The sequence below is a fragment of the Platalea leucorodia genome (genome assembly GCF_965183815.1).
Source record: "Platalea leucorodia genome assembly, chromosome: 4".
Classification (NCBI taxonomy): domain Eukaryota; kingdom Metazoa; phylum Chordata; class Aves; order Pelecaniformes; family Threskiornithidae; genus Platalea; species Platalea leucorodia.
In genome coordinates this window covers 107,166,169-107,183,910 of record NC_138826.1, presented here as the reverse complement: position 1 = coordinate 107,183,910, position 17,742 = coordinate 107,166,169, and the positions used below count along the sequence as shown (strand labels likewise).

General features: G+C 40.7%; 1 protein-coding gene across 1 annotated transcript; it reads left to right on the top strand.

Moving 5' to 3' along the window:
- Positions 1–394: 394 nt before the first annotated feature.
- On the top strand, positions 395–13,709 carry CRELD2 (cysteine rich with EGF like domains 2). Its single transcript, XM_082309270.1, has 10 exons — positions 395–609; positions 1,786–1,868; positions 2,792–2,902; positions 5,308–5,399; positions 6,420–6,596; positions 7,916–8,014; positions 9,688–9,765; positions 10,579–10,674; positions 11,535–11,675; positions 13,207–13,709. Exons 1-10 carry the CDS (start codon positions 454–456, stop codon positions 13,263–13,265), a joined length of 1,092 nt encoding a protein of 363 aa, XP_082165396.1. The 5' UTR covers positions 395–453; the 3' UTR covers positions 13,266–13,709.
- Positions 13,710–17,742: the final 4,033 nt, after the last annotated feature.

The following is a 17,742-nucleotide window of genomic DNA, read 5'->3' as shown; positions in this document are numbered from 1 at the left end:
CGTGACCGCCTCTCCGGCCAGCCATATTGGGTGAGGGCAGGGCACGCCCCCGGCCGCGAAAGGGCTCGGAGGCGGCCGCCAGATACAAATGGTGGATGGATCTGAAGCCCTTACGGAGCTCGTGCCTGCCCGTTCTCGTGATGGCGGCGACGCGCGAGGCCGGTGGGCACTGCTTCCTCCGACAGCTCTCTGAGCACGCGGGGGGCTCCGATTGGTCCGGAGCGTGGCGGGCGCTGATTGGACCACGTTCCTCCGCTCCCCTGCCTCCACCAACGAGCGCCTGCGGCCGGAGCGTGCGTGCGGCTGACGCGGAAATCTGAATGGAGCTCGCGGGCCGGTTGCTACGGGGGCCGGGGCGGGGCGAGGCGAGCGCGCTGCCGTCGCTGAGGCGGGCTCGGTGCGGCGGCTGGGGCGGCCCCGCTCCGTTTCCCCGGGGCTCCCCGCGCCCTCGCCATGGGGCCCAGCCCCGCGCCTCGCCCGGGCCGGGCGCCGCTGGCCGTGGCGCTTTGCGCTGCCCTCTTGATGCTGCTGCCACCCGCCCTGGGCGCTGGCGAGCGGCGGCGCCTGGCGTGCTCCACCTGCCGGGGCATCGTGGACAGGTTCAACCAGGTGGGCGTCGGGGCTGAGGGGCCGCGGGGAGGCCGGCGGCGGGCGGCCTCGCTGTGAGGCAGGGGGCGGCAGGCCGGGGTTCCCCGGCGAGGAGCCGGCCGCGGGGCAGCCTGAGGCGCGGTGGCAGCGGCGCAGGCCGCTCCGCGCCTGCCGCTCTGCGGGGCGGCCCCCGGGTCCGGGCCGGTCAGGGGCAGCGGGTGCGGAGGGGTGCCCGGCCCGCCAGACAGCCGGCGGCAGCCCCCGGCGCGGTGCGGGTCCGCCCGGCTCCCCGCCCCGCCGCTCCTAAAGCCTCGGCCGAGCTGCGGGAGCGCTTCCGCCCGCAGCTCCGTTACGGACGGCGTCGGTCTCCGGCGAAGCTGGTGCGCGGCAGCGGTGACAGCCGTAGTGCCTCGGTGGGCGGGTTACAGCGCTCCTCCTCGGGCGGTGCCATCCAAGCTGCTCTGGTGCGCTCGTGCAAAAAGGCTGGCCGGGCCGGCTGTGGCGTGCCCGGCTCCCTGAGGAGGGCTGGTCGGAACCGTCATCCCCTGAAATGCTGTGGCTGCTGCTGCTGCTTGCAGCAGTCCTGCGTTGTGGCACAGTAAATCCAACGTAGGCGGCAAGGGGCCGCTTCGGCTTGTGACAGATACGTCGTGCTCTGTGTACGGATATTCGCTGTTGTAGGTTTGGTAGATCACTTTAACTGCGGAGGTTTTTTGCGAGGTGTGATTTTACAGGCACTGGTTGCGACTCGGGAAAGTTGTGCTGACGAGTTGTCCTGTTGTACGGTTGCGTGTTTAAGTTACGGTGTGGTGAAGACTGGGCTAAGTACTATCAAAACTGAATGAAGCAGAGGTCCTGTTCAACTGATTAATAAAGTTCCTGAGCGCTTAAAGGAGAAGGGTATAAAGTTTCATACATATATATATATTTTTTTATGTAAATGAGGACTGTAACAAGGCCTTGTTTATGCATTATGAAAATTGAGTCATGTTATGCTAGAACCTACACTTTCTCACTTTTCATGTTGTCACTAGCTGTTTCTTTCACTTAGCAATTTGATCAGCAGCTTCAGAGCTTTACTGAAGTTTCTGCACAGCGCTTTTCACAATTTTCATATAAGCGTTTACTACTGCTCTTAATTTTTGTTAGAAGCAAGCCCTATATAACTTATGTTCTTTTCATACTTTTCATTTGTAGGGATTAGCAGATACAGCTAAGAAGAACTTTGGTGGTGGAAACACTGCTTGGGAAGAGAAGACGCTGTCAAAGTATGAGTCCAGGTAAGCTGTCTCAGTACTTCTTTCAGCTACGTTTCATGTCTACTGTGCGTAACTTCACCGTACCATGTTTGTCTGGAACTTAAACGTTGAATGTTGCAGCTAAAGTTTCACGTGTTCAAGCTTTCAATTCTTATTGATTAAAGTGTAACATTACATTGTAAAGTAAAGATTACAGTAAAGACTGAAACCTCTTATTAATGCCTTTATTTGTCTTGTTTCTGAAAACAAAAGCTAATACTATCATTGGTCATAGTAGTGTTTTCTTTTTGCCCATTTAAGTCCTAAAATAATGATCTTAAAAAATGGTCAATAGTTAACTGATGGTTATAAAAGGTCTGGTGTACTGCAATACTTTTTTTAGAATTAAAGCAGTATCTCCTCTATAGAGTCATAACTATTTCAGTGCCAAACAGAAAACTAGAAGAGGTGCACATTACTGTACTCTTTTGTATACATGTTTGATTACTGAGCAAAGTGACCTGGTATCTGTCTTCCAAAACTCAAATTCACTTTTAATCTTAGTTGGAGCATTGAGATATAAGGATAGGATTTCTGAATCTCAGCTATGTGAACTTCATGGGCTTGTATCAAATATTAACAATACATTAAATTTATTGTTGAACTTAGGAGAAGAATACTGCGCTCAAAATTTGCTGGGGAGCTAAAAATCTATCAAACCTACAATCTGCAAACATAGTAAATGCAAGCAAGCCAAAGCGGTTCTTGTGGCCATCTTTTTAATTTTTTTGGTTGAAGTAATGTTCGTTACTTCTGTAGTTCCAAAACAAAGGAAATATCAGAACAATTCAGAACACGCCATAAACTGGTAAAGTATTCTAGGCTGAAGTCTAGCTTCTCTGTCATGTCTTGAGTGGTGTCAAATGTTTAAATTTAAACTTAGGATTTTCCTTCTCTGCTTGTAGCGAAATTCGTCTTGTAGAGATCATAGAGAATCTGTGCGACAGTAGTAATTTTGAATGTAACAACATGGTAGAAGAACATGAAGAACACATAGAGAAATGGTGGTTCAAACTGTAAGTATCAGTTTTCTTTGTGGATGTCCTTGTATGGATAAGTTACCTAAGAGGATGAACTACTAATGTTAAACGTTGTGCCTGAACAATAGCAGTATGGGTAATTCGTCATTATCCTTCAAGACTTGCCATTGGGTACAGCTGTGCTCAGGCTGACTTTTAATAGCATGTGCCACTGTTCTGTGTTCTTTTTTTTTATTTTCAATTCTGGAAGTGTTGCACCAAAACATCCAGTCTGGATTCTCATATACGGTCTACTCAGTTACCAGTGGGGTGTTGAGGCAAACTAGCATTGGAAGACTTTGAGGTTTATTACCTTTTTTGTTTTGCTTTGTCATAAAAGTGCAAGGGACTCTTTGGTTCTTGTGGGTTATTTGTTTGCTTGTTTTTTCCTGAAACATTATTTTCTTCTCCTGGCAATCAAAAAAATAGTCGATACTAATAAATCTAGAAGTTGGATCTCTTGAGGATGGTAGTGTAGCAGCTGACTTTTCTGTCTGCCTTCTAAGCTAGCCTGTGATTTCTGTTATAACTAAGCTTTTCATATACCATTATAAAATATAATTAGTGCAAGGATGGCATTGTAGCATGTAGATCTCTTAAGACCTTTTTCTTGAATTCCAAATCATGTCTTTTCTAAGTATTTTTTTTACTACTTTAGACTGTCAACACTCCTAATCAGCTAGAATTCAATAGGGTAAACTGCCATTATAACGTTTCGTAACTGGATAAGGATTTTTTTATTTTTACTCTTAATGACTGCTTAATTGCTTTATCCTTTTACCTAACTATACAGGATTGTGTATACATTAACATGCCAATTGAAGGGAATAGCATAGAATAGAATATTTCAGGTGGAAGGGACCTACAATGATCATCTAGTCCAACTGCCTGATCACTTCAGGGCTGACGAAAAGTTAAAGCATGTTATTAAGTGCATTGTCCAAATGCCTCTTAAACACTGACAGGCATGGGGCATCGACCACCTCTCTAGGAAGCCTGTTCCAGTGTTTGACCACCCTTTCAGTAAAGAAATGCTTCCTAATGGCCAGTCTGAACCTCCCGTGGCGCAGCTTTGAACCATTCCCACACGTCCTATCACTGGATACCAGGGAGAAGAGCTCAGCTCCTCCCTTTCCCCTTCCCCTCCTCAGGAAGCTGCAGAGAGCAATGAGGTCGCCCCTCAGCCTCCTTTTCTCCAAACTAGACAAACCCAAAGTCCTTGGCTGCTCTTCATAGGATATGCCTTCCAGAAAGGTGAGCTATGCAACTCAAAGTCTTAAATTTGCCTTAAATTTACAGAACTGACAGAAATGGGTCTTAAACTAGAGAATTTGACAAAGTAGACTTCCTAAAATAAACAAAACTATTTATAGAATACATTGTTTTTTAGAAAGTTTCTGTATTTAATAGACCTTTTGAGTGCCATTGGTTAACTTTGCCTTCTGCCCTTTAACCTGCAATATCCAAATGTCATTTGGTTTCTGTGGTAGTTTCCAAAGACAGTTTCTTTGCCCACGAATACCTGAGATCTTTTTTTCACAAGTTGCTACATTATATGTGGTACTCAGTAAACTTACTTCTCATGACCTGAGCCTTGAAGTCAACATGATCAGATGTAATAGTTTAGAAAGAGAAGCTGTACATGCCTCAGGAGTTGCTGAGGACTTCTGTCAGGCTACAGAATATCTAAGTCTTTCCTTTACTGAAGTTTTTGAGACTTCGGCATTAGCGTGATACTGAGATCTGTGAATTCAGGACTGTAGTAGTCCTCATGCTTGCTTGCAAAATAATACCTAGCGATTTCATTGTTAATTGGGGGTGTATGCTAGGGCTAGAGTAGCACATAACTAACTTTTTAATATTTAAAATAATCCTTCTAAAATAATACTTGATTCATGCTAAAAAAGAGGAGAAATTTTAACGGGCACCCTGTTGTCAGGTTGGCAATAGTTTGAGCAAATGTTAATATCTGTTCTGGGTCATCTTCTGCATAGTTGAGATAGACACAGCAGTTATCTTTAAGAGGAAGACATAGATAAGACCACCTAAACTATATGTAAACCTTTCCTAATAATAAGGTATTAAAAAAAAAAAGGCATGTGTATGTATCACGATGAATTGATTTTATTGATTGCTCTTATTTCACATTTTTCATAAATATAAAATTTGAGTAGCATCTGTTAATAGTATTGTAGTTTAAAAGGTAAATTCATCTAAAGTTGGCAGACGACTTCTAGAAATTGGCTCCTGAAATAAGATGGTCTTCAGAACAGAAAAAACAGGTTTCTAATCTGTCATGTGCAAAAGATTTCTGTACTCTGTTGTGCAGGTTCAGCTGTGTGAGTTGGCTTTTAAAGAATCTTCTTTCTCTTTATTGATAAACGAATGTCTTTCATATACAGAAAGAAGAAGTATCCTGATTTGTTTAAGTGGTTTTGCATAGAAACAATAGAAGTTTGCTGCCCTGCTGGAACTTATGGACCAGATTGCCTTGGTAATTCTTCTTTTGAAAAATACGGTAGCAGATACGTTCTTTTTACCTGTTTGTTTCAGGCTTTCATAGCATGGACAAATACATGAAGTATGATATTTTGCATGAGACACCATCTGCTGTGTAGCACGTATCTGCGTGCTGCCTGATAGTTAGGTAGCTGCCTTGTGAGCATCCTGCCTGAAGAAAAGTCCTCCGGGCATGAAGTAATGTACAAAGCTATCAAGGGTACTTATATGTGCAGAATCCATCTGATCTGATGCTCACATCCACACCTGACCCATGCTTAAAGGCTCTCTGTGACATCATCTGTTTTTTAGGTGGCCTTTGAGAAGCTATGCGGACAACAGTCCGTGACCAGTTTCAAGAGTAAAATGGCCAAAATACTGTTGGGGATTAAATGAAAAAATTCACAACTGAGGATTAGTTAAAAAGACATGGGAGAAATTGGATAAAATTAGGTGGGAGACAGTTGGATGAAAGTAAGGTCTTTGATGCAAAAGTGGTAAAGGAGGTATTTTGGCCCCTGAAGTTTGTATAATCTATAAATCTCTAAAACCTTGCACCTTGTTAGAGATCAGCTTTGGCCTCTTATAGCGTTAAAAATTAAGTGCCAGTTCCCAATATTGATCTAAATGATTGTGGGTAGGTTTTTCCAACTGCAGTATGAATATTCTCAGAAATCCAGAATAAATAGAGATACCAACTTTAGCCAGGAAGCTAGGAAAATAGATAAAATTCTAAGCCATGGTCTTTACCCAAAATTAAATTTATAACTGAACTTTCCTGGAGATTGTTTTGATTCCTCTTATAGTTGAATATATTACTGAGCATTCCTTGTTGCAAGCCTTTTAGTTGCTCTCAAGGGAAAAAAGGTTTTGGAAATTATATCCTGGTTTAGTGTGACTTTTTTTTTTACATTTTACTGTCTATGAAGAGGGAGGGACTTCAGGTGCTGGTGGCTGAGAATAGGAAGTTATTTCCTTTAACATCGGATTTAAAAATATTTTTGATCCTTTTCAGCTTGTCGTGGTGGATCGGAAAGACCTTGCCATGGAAATGGCCACTGTGATGGCGACGGTACCCGAGGTGGAGATGGCTCATGTAGCTGTAACAAGGAGTATACAGGAGATTTTTGTTTGGACTGTTCTAATGGTTACTTCAGTACCTTGAGAAATGAGACGCATTCTGTTTGTACAGGTAATGAAGTCTTTGCCACATGCTTACATCTTTGCCTTCCTTCTTCAGTTTTTGTAAACAAAACTAGAAACAATTTAAATTGGCAAATGTAAAAACAAAAAATAGTTAAAGTTTGGACACTCAGCTTTAACCATAAATGACATGTCAGTCAGTTTTGTGGAATTCTAAGGTTTTGCTAAGTTATCCTTCCAGACCGCCTGTGATTTTTTAAAATTTCTTTTTCTGCTTTAAATTAAGAAGCAGATTTCATCTGTGTCATGCAGGAAGCAGGAGGGAAGAGCAAGCTTTGCCCCCGCCCCCCCCCCCCCCCCCCCCCAAGTGTTGTACAAAAATCTTGGCTGAAATTGCTGCATAGTGGACTACTTTGAAAGCTAAGTTTTCCTCATGTCTCAGATAAGCTTAACGGGAGTAAATGGGCATGGAAACAGCTGAGCTGTACTGTTGACTACATAGATTGCAGTGAAGTATGTCTAAGCTTAATTTTGAAACAGTCAGGTCGTAGGAATAAACTTTTTCTGTTGGTCAGATTTTCATCTGTTTTTACATCTTGAATGAGATTCTGCAGCAACTAAATCCTGACCGTGGGGTCTAATAAAACTGTTTTTCAACACAATCTATGGTGTTTTTTTATCTGGCTGTGTAGTAATTCTTCTGTATGTTTTGTTTTATGTTACAATATATAACATATGCATGTAATATGCATATTATATATTACATACATATATATATATACACACACACACAACTGGATTTCTAGTATGTTTCCTTGTGAAGTTTTTCAAACTGGTGTCACACATTGCTCTCATAGCTAGTTGCAAATGAAGTAGTCTGAGGATTCGTTAGGTCAGAGTGTTGAGCCTAATGTTTAAACTGTTGTCCCAACCCTAAGTGGCTGACCAAAGTTTAGCTTCTTGATCTCCTCTTCCCAAATATTTTGGAAATTGGACCTGTTACTTCTGGTCACCAGAATTTCATGTTACTGTTTTAAGTGGTGCAGATGACTGTAATTGCCAGGTTTGGCTTCCTGTTTTGTTTTGGGTTTTTTTGGGGAGGAGAGGGGTGGTTTGGGTTTTTGTTTTTGTTTTGGTTGGTTGTTTTTTTGGTTTTTTGGGTTTTTTTTTTTGGTAGGCTAGAGCTGCATTTTTGTAAATGATATCTGCATAAAGTCAAGATTTAATCTTGTGAATGGGAGGGTCAAGCTACTAAAATATGATAGCTTCCAGTGAATCCTAAATAAGGTTTTCTTTGAGAATTTGTGTGCCCAAACTTATCTTGGAATCTCTCAACAAAGTTCAGATTGTAGTTTTCTATTATCTCAGCCTGCCACGCTGCCTGTAAAACTTGTACTGGTTCAAGTAACAAGGACTGCCAAGACTGTAAAGAAGGCTGGATTAAAAATGAAGAAGCGGCTTGTGTGGGTGAGTAATGCTTGGTAGACTTCAAACAGGTTTTGTAGCAGTGTTGGCTAACAAGATTAGATGTCACATTGAGTTTTATTGTATTTTATGGAAGTGTTCTGTCAGTTTAGATTTCTATAGTTGTAGTCTGTCTCCCTGTCTCTCTTCCTAACTTGTTTCATGTTTCAGGAAAACAGTATTTCCTCCCCACTGATCACCTGGTGGTTATAGTTGTTTTTATCGAACTGTTCGCTGTGTATCTTTTTAGTTTAGTGGAATACAGATAGCAGCAAGTGGGGTGTTCCTTTTAAAACAGGGTTTTTATGTTTATTTGAATGCTAAACAGTGTCCTGCTCTTGATTTAAACTGTTTTGTCAACTACTGGAAGATTCCTGTCAGCTTATCTACATATGTTGTAGTAATTGCACGATTGTCTTCACATTACTGTGTGTTTGTAAATGCTCAACCCTAATAGAGTTCAAACATTTCACTAAAAGCCAGGCATACTACCTTTTCCTATTATTGGAGAGTAATACCAGGAGACATCAAGTTCAATGCTTCCACTAATCTCTTACCTATTTCTAGCTTAGTATTTCTCTTGGTTTATGAGAAGATACATATGAAACACTTAAGGAAAAACCCAAATACTAAAAATACTTCCAATGCAGGAATGCACTAGGGGGAGAGTAACACATTCTGTTTAACTGACTGAATTTGACCAGTTAAAGACCCGTAACATAATGTCTGGAAACAGTATCTTAGAAATTATATGAACACTGCTTCTTTTTAGGAGTGATAATGAGAACTAGGATTTGAATTACAGCTCCTGCGATACCTGCCCAGGCAACTGTTGAACGCTCCAAGAGCGTTTTTAAGATGCTCCAGTATCGTCTGTACAGGTGGTTTTTTTTCCAAGTAATCATTGCAACTGATGAAGTATAAATTAATTGAGTAATCAGTAGGAATGATGTCTGCAGCAACAGGACGAGATAGACAGCAAGGGGACTGAAATAGCCTTTCTCTGTCTGAATTTTTCAGTTGTGAGTACTGTTGTGTCCTTTCCTTGAAATCACAAGAGTAGCATGTTTTAATTTCCTGGATAGAATTGGTCTTCAGCTTGACTGGTCCTAACCATAACTTGGCTTTCTCCAGTTTACTTTGTGTAGAAAACTAAACAGTGTATGTGTGTGCATTTGTGTAATTTTTTTAATACTTTAAAAAGTTCCATAGCTTGGTAATCTATGAGTAGAGAAATCAACAGTATAAGCAGACAGACTACTCTTCTGGAATTTGTTATGCTGTTTGCATAAAAAGCATAAATGCATTCAAAACGCTGACTTGAAAATGACAAGGATGGCAGGTATTCTGGAATTTTTATTTAATTTGAGCTCTTGAATTTCTGATATGTCTGTTATTGTCATCACAAAACATCTTCTGAGTATCAGTTTTTGATTTGTTAATGTAAATTTAAACTGAACAGAACAGTATATGGTACCATGTTACTTTTATGTCTAACATGTTGCATATCTGATCCTGAACTCATCGTAATAATTACTCTCAGTGCAGTCAGTTTAAGTTTATAGCTTCTGTGGGCCAGTTCTGAAAAGATTTCAAAGCATATCATTCAGGTATTAATCTGGCTATTTAATCCTGACTACTACCTAAAAGGTAACTTGTCACTTTTTATCTTTCAGATTTAGATGAGTGTGCTGCTTCTCCTTGCAAAGATCACCAGTATTGTTTGAACACAGATGGATCTTTCTCATGCAAAGGTTTCTTTTTAATCTGCTGTTGTACTTTATCATCTAGAATCCTAATTTAATGCCGGAGGTAATGCTAGAAAGGGTGTGATACCAGGCATTTAGTACAATATGGTCCGGTCCTGACTGGGCATGGGGAGGATGAGGCTTTAGACCTATCATGTGAGGAAAGCAAGAGGTTTCTAGTTATTTCTGTTCTGCTCTTCTGAGATCCCACTTGGAGTTCTGTGTTCAGCTCTGGGGCCCACAGCATAAGACAGACGTGGACCTGCTTGAGTGGGTCCAGAGGAGCACCACAAAGATGATCAGGGGGCTGGAGCACCTCCCCTATGAGGACAGGCTGAGAGCTGGGGTTGTTTAGCCTAGAGAAGAGAAGGCTCTTGGGAGACCTTATAGCAGCCTTCCAGTACTTAAAGGGGGCCTACAGTAGAGATGGAGAGGGACTCTTTATCAGGGAGTGTAGTGATAGGATGAGGGATAATTGTTTTAAACTGAAAGAGGGTAGATTTAGATCAGATATTAGGAAGAAATTCTTTCCTGTGAGGGTGGTGAGGCACTGGCACAGGTTGCCCAGAGAAGTTGTGGATGCCCCATCCCTGGAAGTGTTCAAGGCCAGGTTGGATGGGGCTTTGAGCAACCTGCTCTAATGGAAGGTGTCCCTGACCATGGCAGGGGGCTTGGCACTAGATGATCTTTAAGGTCTCTTCCAACCCAAACTATTCTGTGATTCAATGACTTCTTGTGTGGATAATCTGACTGACTTTAAGGGTGTTACTTTAAACCTCAGATACATGAATTTTTATGCTTAAAATATTTTATCTTTAGCATGTGATGCCAGCTGCATAGGTTGCACAGGGGAAGGTTCTGACAAGTGTAAGGCCTGCGCATCTGGATACATGAAAGAAGATGAAAAGTGTACAGGTTGGTGGATTTAGCAATACATGGTAGAATACCAGTTAGCCCACTCTTGATTAGCCACACTGAGGAGCTGTTAGTACGCTCATGTTTGTCTGCTTCAGTTTTCAAGCCTGTCAAAATGCCAATTGTTCTGGTATTAGCAGAAAAGACTTTCTTTATAAGTTCCTTTATATTTTTGAGCTAATATGCATTACAAGGCTTAAAGGTGAAACACTCTTACAAAAGGAACAAAGTATTTTATAGCAGGTTCAGGAAACAAATATGAGTCTCTTGTCAGTTATCTGCCACTTCATTAGAAGCGTGCATCTGTATTCATTTTGTAACAGACAGAAACGCAATGTGGATTCTCTTGTCTTTCTGTTAATCCATTAATGTCCAAGTTCAAATGATATTAATTCTTAGTGAATTATAGCATGTGAAATAATAGTAAAAAGAGTGAAATTAGAGTTTATCTGTGGGGAAGAGCCGAAGGTACGCATGATCTTAAGTAGCTGTTAACTATGATGATGTAGTATTTACAGGCTCCTTTCCCTTTAGTTGTACTTTGATGGCATCAATAGAAAAGGACTATGGGAAATCTTCAGTAGTTAAGACGAGTGTCATTGCTTAATTCATTTCCCCACTTAGGGGCCTGCAAAACATAAAAAAAAAAACCCAGTAGTATCTGAATAAATTTGAAACACAGTCTAAATCATGAAGAACCGTAACAGATTATTTTAACAGAAGTTAAATCTGTTGCAGCAGCATTCTGCTTCTCAGTGTTTTTTATATTTGAATAGAATGTTGTTTATATGACTGAGCACACGTAAGTTTTATAACAAAATAACAGCAGTGGACTCTTTCTTTTCCTATCCTATCTCTAGATATAGATGAATGTAACCTTCCTGAAAAGGTCTGCGTGAAAGAGAATCAAGACTGTGTTAATACTTCAGGTAGCTACAAGTGTGTATGTTCAGAAGGGTTTGAAGATAAGGATGGAACATGTGTTCAAAATGTAAAAACAGGCAAGTGGCTTTTCAATAACAGTTTTTGAAAACATTTTGAATGTTTTTAAAATATGCTATATCAACAGCTTGGAGATGTATTTCTGTCTAAGGGTCTAGTCACTTGTAAACTCTTATCTATAATGTCTTATCTTCCTACAGCTGTGGTCTGTGTCAAGTAGTTTGTGGTGTAGACCTCATTCTGGCATGCATGTTTTCTTGCTTAAAGACAGTGGATTTTTTAAACATCCTGTTCTTGTGTTGATTTCTTTTTTGCTTAACTCAAGGTCGTGTTTGTAAGTCACTTAAGTGTCTGGCTTCATACATAAAGTGAACTAGCAAATTACTGCTATCATAAAAAGAGAGGTCTTCCTCCTCCCCACTTTTTTTCCTTTATTATTAATTATAGTGACTTAAGGGTTTATGTGATTGCATGCAAGCTGCTGAAATCTCAGAAAATTAAACAAATGTTTTTGCTGGATAAGTGAGCTGAATTTTTTTATTTTGTGATCACAAAAGTACCAGAGCTGGTGTGAAGGTGAATATGTAGAAGACATCCATCTTTCAGTAGTAGGGAACTGTTTAGCTTGACTTAAACTATACCTTCAGTGAAGAAATTCAAGTGTAATTTGCTTTAGGATGTATGACACATCATGGACAGAACTATGTTACTAGTATTATTTCATTACTCTGTCTAGACTTTTTTTACAATTCCAAAGTAAAAGACAGGATTATTTTGCAATAAAGGTTGTAGGAGAATAGATGAGAGAGACTCCATTTCATACCTTTATTTTCTTTCTACTACTTAGCTTGGTTGGTTTTATTTTTTTCATCCTCACCCCAAGTGCTTTTTCATCTTGTACTAATAAGTTGTAAAGATCTATGTAGTACTGCTACACAAGGCCGTTCAGTTCAGATCTTATACTCTCATTACTCACTGTTATTAGTCCTTTAAAATCAGTTACGGACTGTTCCTGTTGCAGATACTCAGGAAATGAGTTACTATGTTTTTTAATGTGGCCTGACATTTGATGAGAATAAAAGCAAAATGAAAAGTTGACAAATTGGCTTAGCTTTTTTCTTAGATTAATGGTTCTACCAATATAATAAAATTGCTCTGCTTTTTTAAAGGCTGTTTTAACATCTGAACTGAGTTATTTGCACTATAGAAAATAACTCTGAGTAATACTTGCTTTGTGTTTTCAAATACAAGAATTTTCTTCTGATAGGTCATGTGGAAAGGAGAAAGTTCACTGTGAATAGCTGAAAACAAAAGTTTTAGAACAGAAATAGCTGTGCTGCATTTTTCTTCCACTAACAATATCATACCAATTTATTTGAAACATTTTGTTTGCATCTAGTAAAAAAAAAAAAAAATATAAGCTTAAACTAGGAGGATGGTGCAAGTAGCTCTTCTATATGGCTTTATTACTTCTGTGGTCTTGATAAATATGTTGATTTGGGTTTCTCTAAAAAAAAATCCTAATGTCAAAAATTATGTGGTATAATTAATAATACATTTGTATTCTAATTATGATACTTAATTTCACAGGAGAGGAAGTAGAGAGTGAAACAACTGAGCCATCACCTAGTGGACACGATGACTTATGATCTGCATTCAGAACCAAAAGACATTCCTATCTAAAGTTTTAAATTATTGGACTAAGCCTCTGCTAGCTGACATACTGTGGAAATGGTATTAAATATGCAGGTTACCATTAAGATTTTTTTTTTTTTAAATGGTGATAAATTGCTCTTTAAGCTGCATTTCTTTTCTTAAATGCCACTTTTTATATAATTCTTCAAGAAAAACACTCTAGGTGAGTTAGTATAAAATTTGAATTAACATAACATTGTACCCAGCAATTGTAAACAATTTGCAGGTTTCTCATTCCAGTGCCTACTGAAATCTATCATCATTTGGAAGGACTTAGTTGCACTTCATAATTCAAGAAAAATTTAGACTGAAGTTTAGTGTTTCTTGACATGAGAAATATTTCTGTAACTGAAATACAGCTTTTAGACATTGTCAAAGGGAATCTCTTTGGGGGGGAAGCACTGTTCCCTTAAACAAAATAGAATGCCTAATACTGCATTCAATAAAAGTTTATTTTGTTGGAATGTGCCTTAAAAATTTTTAAGATGTTAATACCTTGCTGCGTTGTCATGTCTATTTTTCATTTAGGCAGAAAACAAAACAAAACCAAACAGAAACTCCCCACAAAAACCCGGAACCTTGTAAGCACTGTATTTCAGTTCAGCACTGAATGCCGGCACTCAGTTGTGCTGGAACATATAGGGGGGGTGTGGGGGGGGAAGAAAAACCCAACACACACACCCCGCCCACCCCCCACTTTCCTCTAAAGGAAGAATTATGTCAAACAATTTTCCAAAGGTAGGTAGACAAGTCTTTCTTCCAGGTACTTGCATTAAGTATGCAAACTAGTTTATACAGTGATGAAAAGTAAGTTTGGCTAACACCTGTACTCAGTGGCTCACGGTTGTTATGAGTACTCTCTAGAATTAATGAATACATGACTTTCACTACAGTCTACTGCTGCATGTAATAGCTTCCTGTCTTTTTCAGAGCAAGCATACTACAATCAATTTATCTTGTTGTCTCTTGTGCCATTTCAGAGGGAAGGCTGATAAGCATAGCACAGACACAACTTCCTACATGTTGTCCCTAAGCTTAAAGGCAGGTATAAGAGCTAAAATCGGTATGTTCTGCAGGACCATCACAGCTGTAAATAACCTAAGGACTATCCAGGTACAGTATTTAAAGCTCTAATGGAAGTGAGTAAAGTTTGGCATACGTGGTGGTGGTGGTGGATGCAAGGAGCAGAAAGAGGGATTACAGAATACAGCTAAAAAGCATAGCTTAGGCTTGGCTATGAAGAAGTTATAAACAGTACCCTGAGGTAAGTGGAAGTAAAAAGGGTATGAACAGGATTGGCCTTTTGAGCAGTGAAGGCCAAACACCTTCTGTGTACTTCTGAAGAATTCTTTGTTCAGACTGCCTCACAGTTCCATTTGTGAACAGTGCACGTAGGATTTCTATGTGCAATAGATGTGAATATGGTACAAAAAAGGATTCTGTTGGATTCTTATGTTAAACGCTGTCTAAGCTGATCTTGTGTGCTGTAGTTTAAATACCCAGTGGCATTAAAATGTCTGTAACAGTTTTATTTAAGTTATTTTCCTTCAGCTACTATATCTAGATGTTTCTTAATCTGCCAGTCTGAGAATGAAAACTTCAGTGCTTTCTCAGCTGTAATTGCCAGAGATGGGACTGTATGCTACATATCTTTCAAGTTGCAGGGTAGGTGTTGTATTTAATAAGTGCTGAATTAAAAGGAGGAAAAAGTAGGCAGTTTGGGGAGCACAGGGAGTGCAACTCAAGGATCTTTAGGTTTTTTTTTTTTTCAGTACAGGTGTAGCCAGTTACGGTAATATTAGGCCTTAGGGATCTTACAGGGTGTAGCTTGTCTTTGTTGTTCAGTCATTGACATTTAACTCCCAGGTGTTCCAGATGATGGTCCAAATGGTCCTTGTTAATATAACATGAAATGTCAGTTCTGTTTAGAAACTACCATCAACTCATACTTAAAGGAATTGTCTCTCTAGTACAAACTCTTCTATTAATGTTTAAAGCCTGAAATAATGCTTCCTCATATGAAGAAGAACTTGCTATTCTAAGTTTCCTTCAAGTTACTTGGGACTTGGAGGGGGGATACCTGATGAGGTTCTTAACTACATTGTGGAAGCATTTGCTTTCCATTTCCTGCCCCCCAAGCTCTGGACAAAAAGCCCTAAATGAATTGGTCCTAGTTAAGCTCAGCTCTGGGATTAAGTAATGAAAAACAAAAACTTCAAGAATTTGTTTTTTCTGTGGTGACAGAGAGGAGAAACTGTTCCTAGCCTGACCTGCAAAAGTAATGAGAGTAGTCTGATATAAACAAACTGTTCAGTTCTGGAGAATGATGTTTTCAGCTTTCCATTACCACAGTAGAACCATCAGAGTGTTGTTCCCTAGGAAGCATATGGATGGATGTGGTACCTGGGTATTAGAAGTCACTAATATCTTTTTTCCTCAATCCTCCTGTTCCCTTGCCCCCTGATTATTAGCACCTGTTGCTCTGCATTAAATTATTGTGGATAAACTTGTTAAGTCTGGGGTCCAGAAAGGTGAATTCAAGTATTTAGAGCTTTCTCTGAAGCAATATTGACCAGGTTATGTACTTGATAAAAATTTAACACTCTGCTACTGCCTCATGCTCTCTCAGTGCTGAGTTTCTAAATAGTTAGTCCTCTTGTTTTATTCTGCATCCTCATTTTACTACTTCAGACTGGAAGTACTGCTCTGTTTTAGAAGTTGGAACTAAAAATTGTTTTGACTGAATTTCCCCCCCCGCCTTGAATAGGGTGGGGATTGGACTCCTAGTTGTCTTGGGTTTGCCCCTCATAATCAGAATGAAGGGGGTGGGGGAGCAGGATTTAAACGGATTAGCAGAAACTGTCAATGAAGTTGAAATGCTTTTTGTTAACCAAACCAGTCCAGGGTATGAATGCTTTCTGCTGTATGTGTTAACAGCTTAGTGCTAAAAAAACTGAGCTGTTCCCATTAAATTTTTCATTACATTGTAAGGAGATCTGGTTATGTAGTACAAGACTCGGTACTTATGGTTGCCTGGAATTACAGGTCTCATGTCAAACTATACGAATACGTTAGTAAATACTTCAGAAGTGATCCGAGATATCCAACAAACAAGATTTGTGCCTTAGTGAAGTGTTGCCCGGACTGGCCCAAGGGCTACTGCATGAACTATCTCCTGTTTAATTTGTTCAAAGGCTTGTTGTTGCTCAGTGCTCCATTTGAAATCGTTCTTCTTCTGGGTCACTTAATAGAGAGGGCTTGCAATCAGACTGTGATTTGGAATATGCATTCTCCAAAAACGCACAATGCCTAAGAAAGCTTGTGTTTCCTTTTTGCTAGTCGGCGGGGTCATGGCTGTTATTTTGTTTCTCACATCCATTGAGATCTGATGATGGTCATCTTGCCATTTTATTCCTAAGAACTGGATCTCCTGTGCAGGTCCCTTGACCTTACTTTGTTTTAAGGCAAAACCAGTTTTCAGGAGGGTTTGGACTATTTTCTTTCCTTTCTCAAAAACCTCTTCTGCTGTGTTGCCCCACGCAATGATGTCATCAATGTATTGCAGGTGTTCCGGAGCCCCACCCTGTTCCAGTGCAGTCTGGATCAGTCCATGGCAAATGGTGAGGCTGTGTTTCCACCCCTGGGGCAGCCGATTCCAGGTTTGCTGGACGCCCCTCCAAGTGAGAGCAAACTGTGGCCTGCACTTTGCTGCCAAAGGGATTGAGAAAAATGCATTAGCGATGTCAATTGTGGCATACGACTTTTCTGCCTTTGACTCCAATTCTTATTGAAGTTCTAACATATCCAACATGGCAGCACTCGGTGGCGGTGTGACTTCATTCAGGCCGTGATAATCTACTGTTAGTGTCTACTCTCCATTCGACTTTCACACTGGCCATATGGGACTGTTAAAGGGTGAGTGAGTCTTGCTGATCACTCCTTGGCTCTCCAGTTGATGAATCAGCTTATGGGTGGGAATCAGGGAGTCTCGGCTGGTGTGATACTGCTGCCTGTCCACCGTTGTGATAGTGATCGGCACCTGTTGTTCTTCAGCCCTCAGCCAACCCCACAACAGAAGGGTCCTCCGAGAGACCAGGCAAAGTGGACAGCTGTTTAATTTCCTCCGTCTGCAAGACAGCTATACCAAAAGCCCACCATTTTAGGTCCTTCAAATACCCTCTCCTGAGGTAGTCTGTGCCAGGGATGCACTGGCCCTCTGGGCCAGTCATAATGGGGTGCTTTTGCCACTCATTCCCAGTTAGGCTCACTTCAGCCTCCAATACAGTCAGCTGTTGGGATCCCCCTGTCACTCCAGAAATGCAGATGGCTTCCACTTCCAAGATCTCATCTTGTGTTTAGGGGTGACTGATACCAGCACGTGTTGGTTTCCTGGTTTATCTGCAGTGCCTGTCACAGGGGTTGGAGTAGCTG